Genomic DNA, 3,722 nt, shown 5'->3' on the forward strand with positions numbered 1-3,722 from the left:
TGGGAGCTGAGGAGCTTTCATTTTTTGGCGAGTTCGGGTCAAGTCGGTTTGACTGGTCCGATAAACGGTTGACTAGAGTTGACTTCGTGGATAAGGTAACGGGACATTCTAGAAGGATCAGGAAACGACCTATGGGGGCCCGTTTCATGCCTTTTAGGGTTTCGATACCTATAAATAAATATTGCTCCTACGAGCCATTTAATACTCTCACGAAAATCAGAGCTCTCTCCCACTCTCTGCGTTTTTCTTCCAGTAGTCGCTTTGTGTTTATTGATTTCCAGTGTTGTTGGAAAGTCGATAGATTTGTATAAAATCCTGGGGTTTTACTCTGTTGCTTACAGTCAGTAGAAGCGAAGTAAAAACCTTGAAGGACAGGAGTCTGATCCGTGAAGTTATTTGAAGTTCAAGATTAGCCATCAACATACCAGTTTTATTTTTCTATCTTGTGTTTAATTTCGTCCAACAACATGACAGTCTTCTTCTACATTTCTTATAATCAGATCTAAGCGAGAATGATTAATCTGGTTTTAGACGAAACTTGGTAAATATAATAATAATAATTAGATTTGTTATTCGTAACTAATCGACATATAATTCCCAATATTATTTGTCGGTTTCCTTGCGTGTCTATTAGTTTGATTTTCAACACAGTATGCCACATTGACTCCTTGATAACTCTACAATTTAATTAATACTATATATTAAACTCTACAAAGTTCAAAAGAATTATTTACTCTCATTTAAAATCTTTTGAATGACAACTTAACATCTGATCTTAGTTTGGTTTAATTGATTGGCAGGGACGGTTTTAAGGGGTTCCCAGTGTGGCACCGATAACCCCTAACTTTTCTGGCCGCAGTGTAAAAAATTTTCAATTTTTCGATTTTTTTTAACTATTTTTCATGTATCGGCAACACCTATTCATCCCAGCAACACCTACTATATATTCCTGCGTCCGTCCCTGTTGATTGGATGTCAATTAGTTGCACCCGATTTTTAAAACTAGAAATTGGAGCTATTTAACTTTCTTGACTCTTGTTATTCAATCATCTTTTATATTGGTTTTGGATTCTAAATATGTTATAATTTTGATTTTGCTTTTGTTTTGAGTATCAAATAATGTTGGACATTCTATTTTGGTGTTTTATGACACTCTTCTTTCGGCTTCATGTCTCCTAAGTATCATATTTATGTCTCATGTCCCTTGCCAAGGGTTATGGCCCTTGTTCTACTTCGTGTCCTAATTGGAACCAATACCCTGTATTCACGCTTTTAAAACGTTTCCTAAAAGAAATGGTGAATCTTATTTTATGTAAAGAAGTTTAATGGAATGCCCAAAGTCACTGAATTTACAAATAAAAAATGATAAAGATTCATAAAAAAAATGATTTAAATATCAAGAAAATGATGAAAACCTAATTTTAATCAAATCATTGTGTAGTTGTTATTCCGGAGTGGAGTTGTCTTCTTTACGCAACCACCAATCATCATATTATTCGTTCCCCACACACAGACGCTCTCTCACATACAAACACCTTAAACACACACCATCTTCCTTTCGTTTTCTACAAAATCGGTGCCTAAATTTTTATACTTTCTCATATAATTCTTTACCCATTTGATCATTTTTCCCTTTTCTTTATATCGAACCCTTAATCTTGCTATTATTAGGTGTTTCTTGATTATTTGAACAACAGTCCAAACAGAGTTTATTTCCACAATTTTCAATTTCATCCCCATTTTAAGAAATTGGGTTATCTTAGATTTTAATCACACGAATTTGCTCACAATTTGATCATTGGTTCTCAATTTTGTCGTGATTGGAAGATTATCAATTTAATTTCCACCATGGGTAACGTTGGAAGTAACAGTTCCAACGGCCGGAGGAGGCACGGCGGCGGAAGCAGCAGCAGGCGGGGGAATCATCATCCCCACCACCACCAGCAACCACCCCAACCGGAAATCGCTAATCGATACGTATACGCCGCTGCCACACCTTACACTTCCCAATACCCTAACCCACCTCCACCCTATTACCAGTATCCAACCGGAGCATACTACCCACCACCACCACTTCCAGCGTCGCCGTTGCCACCACCACACCACCAACACCAACGTATGCCCATGGACCCCGCCGCCACGGCATGGGTCGGTGGGAGATACCCCTGTACACCTGTGATGCACCTTCCTACACCTTATGTCGATCATCAAAAAGCTGTCACCATAAGAAACGATGTCAACCTCAAGAAAGAAACTTTGAAAATCGAAGCCGATGAAGAAAACCCTGGCAAATTCCTTGTCTCCTTCACCTTCGACGCCACTGTTCCATGCAACATCACCCTGTATTTCTTCGCGAAAGAGGGCGAAGACTGTAACTTGACGACAACAAAAGAAGACTCCCTTCCGCCATTAACAGTAAGCTTCCAACAAGGTTTAGGTCAGAAATTTAGGCAAAAAACAGGAACAGGAATAGACCTATCAACGTATGAGGAATCCGAGCTATCTAAAGGAAACGAAACGACTGTATACCCTCTAGCAGTGAAAGCAGAAGCGACAAAGACACTGACTTCTTCTTCTTCATCGGAAAACAGGAATCCGGATTCTGGTGTTACTAATTCCCAAATAACCGATGCCGTATTTGAGAACGATAAAGGTGAATACAAAGTAAAAGTATTGAAACAGATCTTGTGGGTGAATGGAATCAGATACGAGTTACAAGAGATCTATGGAATTGGGAATTCCGCCGATGGTGGTGAATACGATGGGAATGATCCTTGTAAAGAATGTGTTATCTGTTTATCAGAACCTCGTGACACCACAGTTCTTCCATGTCGACATATGGTATTGTTTATCAACATCGAATTTTTATATCTAAAAACAACTTATTAAGTAAAATCTTTTATAATTTATATACACATTTTGGTTGTGTTTCAGTGTATGTGCAATGGGTGTGCGAAAGTTTTGAGGTTCCAAACAAATCGGTGCCCAATATGCAGGCAACCAGTTGAGAGACTTTTGGAAATTAAGGTCAACAATGGAGTTGAAGATTGAGGTTGCACACCATTGATGATTGATATTTGATACCATAAGACACAAGAAAGAGAAGAAAAAGGAAGCAAAGAGGGGAGTTTTCAAAATGTAATGTAAGTGTGTTGATTGTATAAAATCCATCTGCAACTTTTATATGGTTAAGTTTGGTGATTAATCTTGTTTCCGGTTCTTATGGTTTTATGACTGCTTTTGTCGAGATCTTGATTTATGGGTGTATGGGGTAATTGGATTACATTGTGTATATGTATCTACTTACATACACATACATTCTATATGTGTATACATTTCAATTCTTTCTTCATTTTGTGGGGATTTTATTTTGATGGAATGTTCTCCAACCAATGATTAATGAATACATTGAAAGAATTTGTATAAAAGATTTTGATTGGATTGCATTGTGATGATACGATTACTGTGATGAATAGTTTCTAGAGTCCCTGCTTAGTCCATTGGTTTATGAGTAGTTTTGGAATGGTTTACAAATGGTTTATATTAGTATTTTTTTTATTTAGTGTTTTTATTTTATGTTCTTAATTTTGTTCTAAGTGATCCTATTACCAAATTTCACGCTCCCGAAACCAAACAAGTACCAAACTTGTACATCCGGTTCGATATTCGGTCCTACCATTAGTCTACTAATTGTTTAGGTACCAATAATGAATCGATCTTAT

The 3,722-nt window shown here is 37.2% G+C and overlaps 1 protein-coding gene across 1 annotated transcript; it reads left to right on the forward strand.

The window, feature by feature from the left end:
- The first annotated feature begins 1,434 nt into the window (after positions 1-1,434).
- On the forward strand, positions 1,435-3,352 carry LOC111893051 (probable E3 ubiquitin-protein ligase LUL2). Its single transcript, XM_023889121.3, has 2 exons — positions 1,435-2,841; positions 2,935-3,352. Exons 1-2 carry the CDS (start codon positions 1,849-1,851, stop codon positions 3,049-3,051), a joined length of 1,110 nt encoding a protein of 369 aa, XP_023744889.1. The 5' UTR covers positions 1,435-1,848; the 3' UTR covers positions 3,052-3,352.
- The last annotated feature ends 370 nt before the right edge of the window (positions 3,353-3,722 follow it).

The sequence above is a fragment of the Lactuca sativa genome, chromosome 6 (assembly GCF_002870075.4).
Source record: "Lactuca sativa cultivar Salinas chromosome 6, Lsat_Salinas_v11, whole genome shotgun sequence".
NCBI classification, from domain to species: domain Eukaryota; kingdom Viridiplantae; phylum Streptophyta; class Magnoliopsida; order Asterales; family Asteraceae; genus Lactuca; species Lactuca sativa.

Coding starts and splice junctions, on each gene's coding strand:
- LOC111893051 (XM_023889121.3), top strand. CDS start 1,849: ATGGGTAACGTTGGAAGTAACAGTTCCAACGGCCGGAGGAGGCACGGC. Junction 2,842..2,934: donor TTCTTCCATGTCGACATATG/GTATTGTTTATC, acceptor GTTGTGTTTCAG/TGTATGTGCAATGGGTGTGC.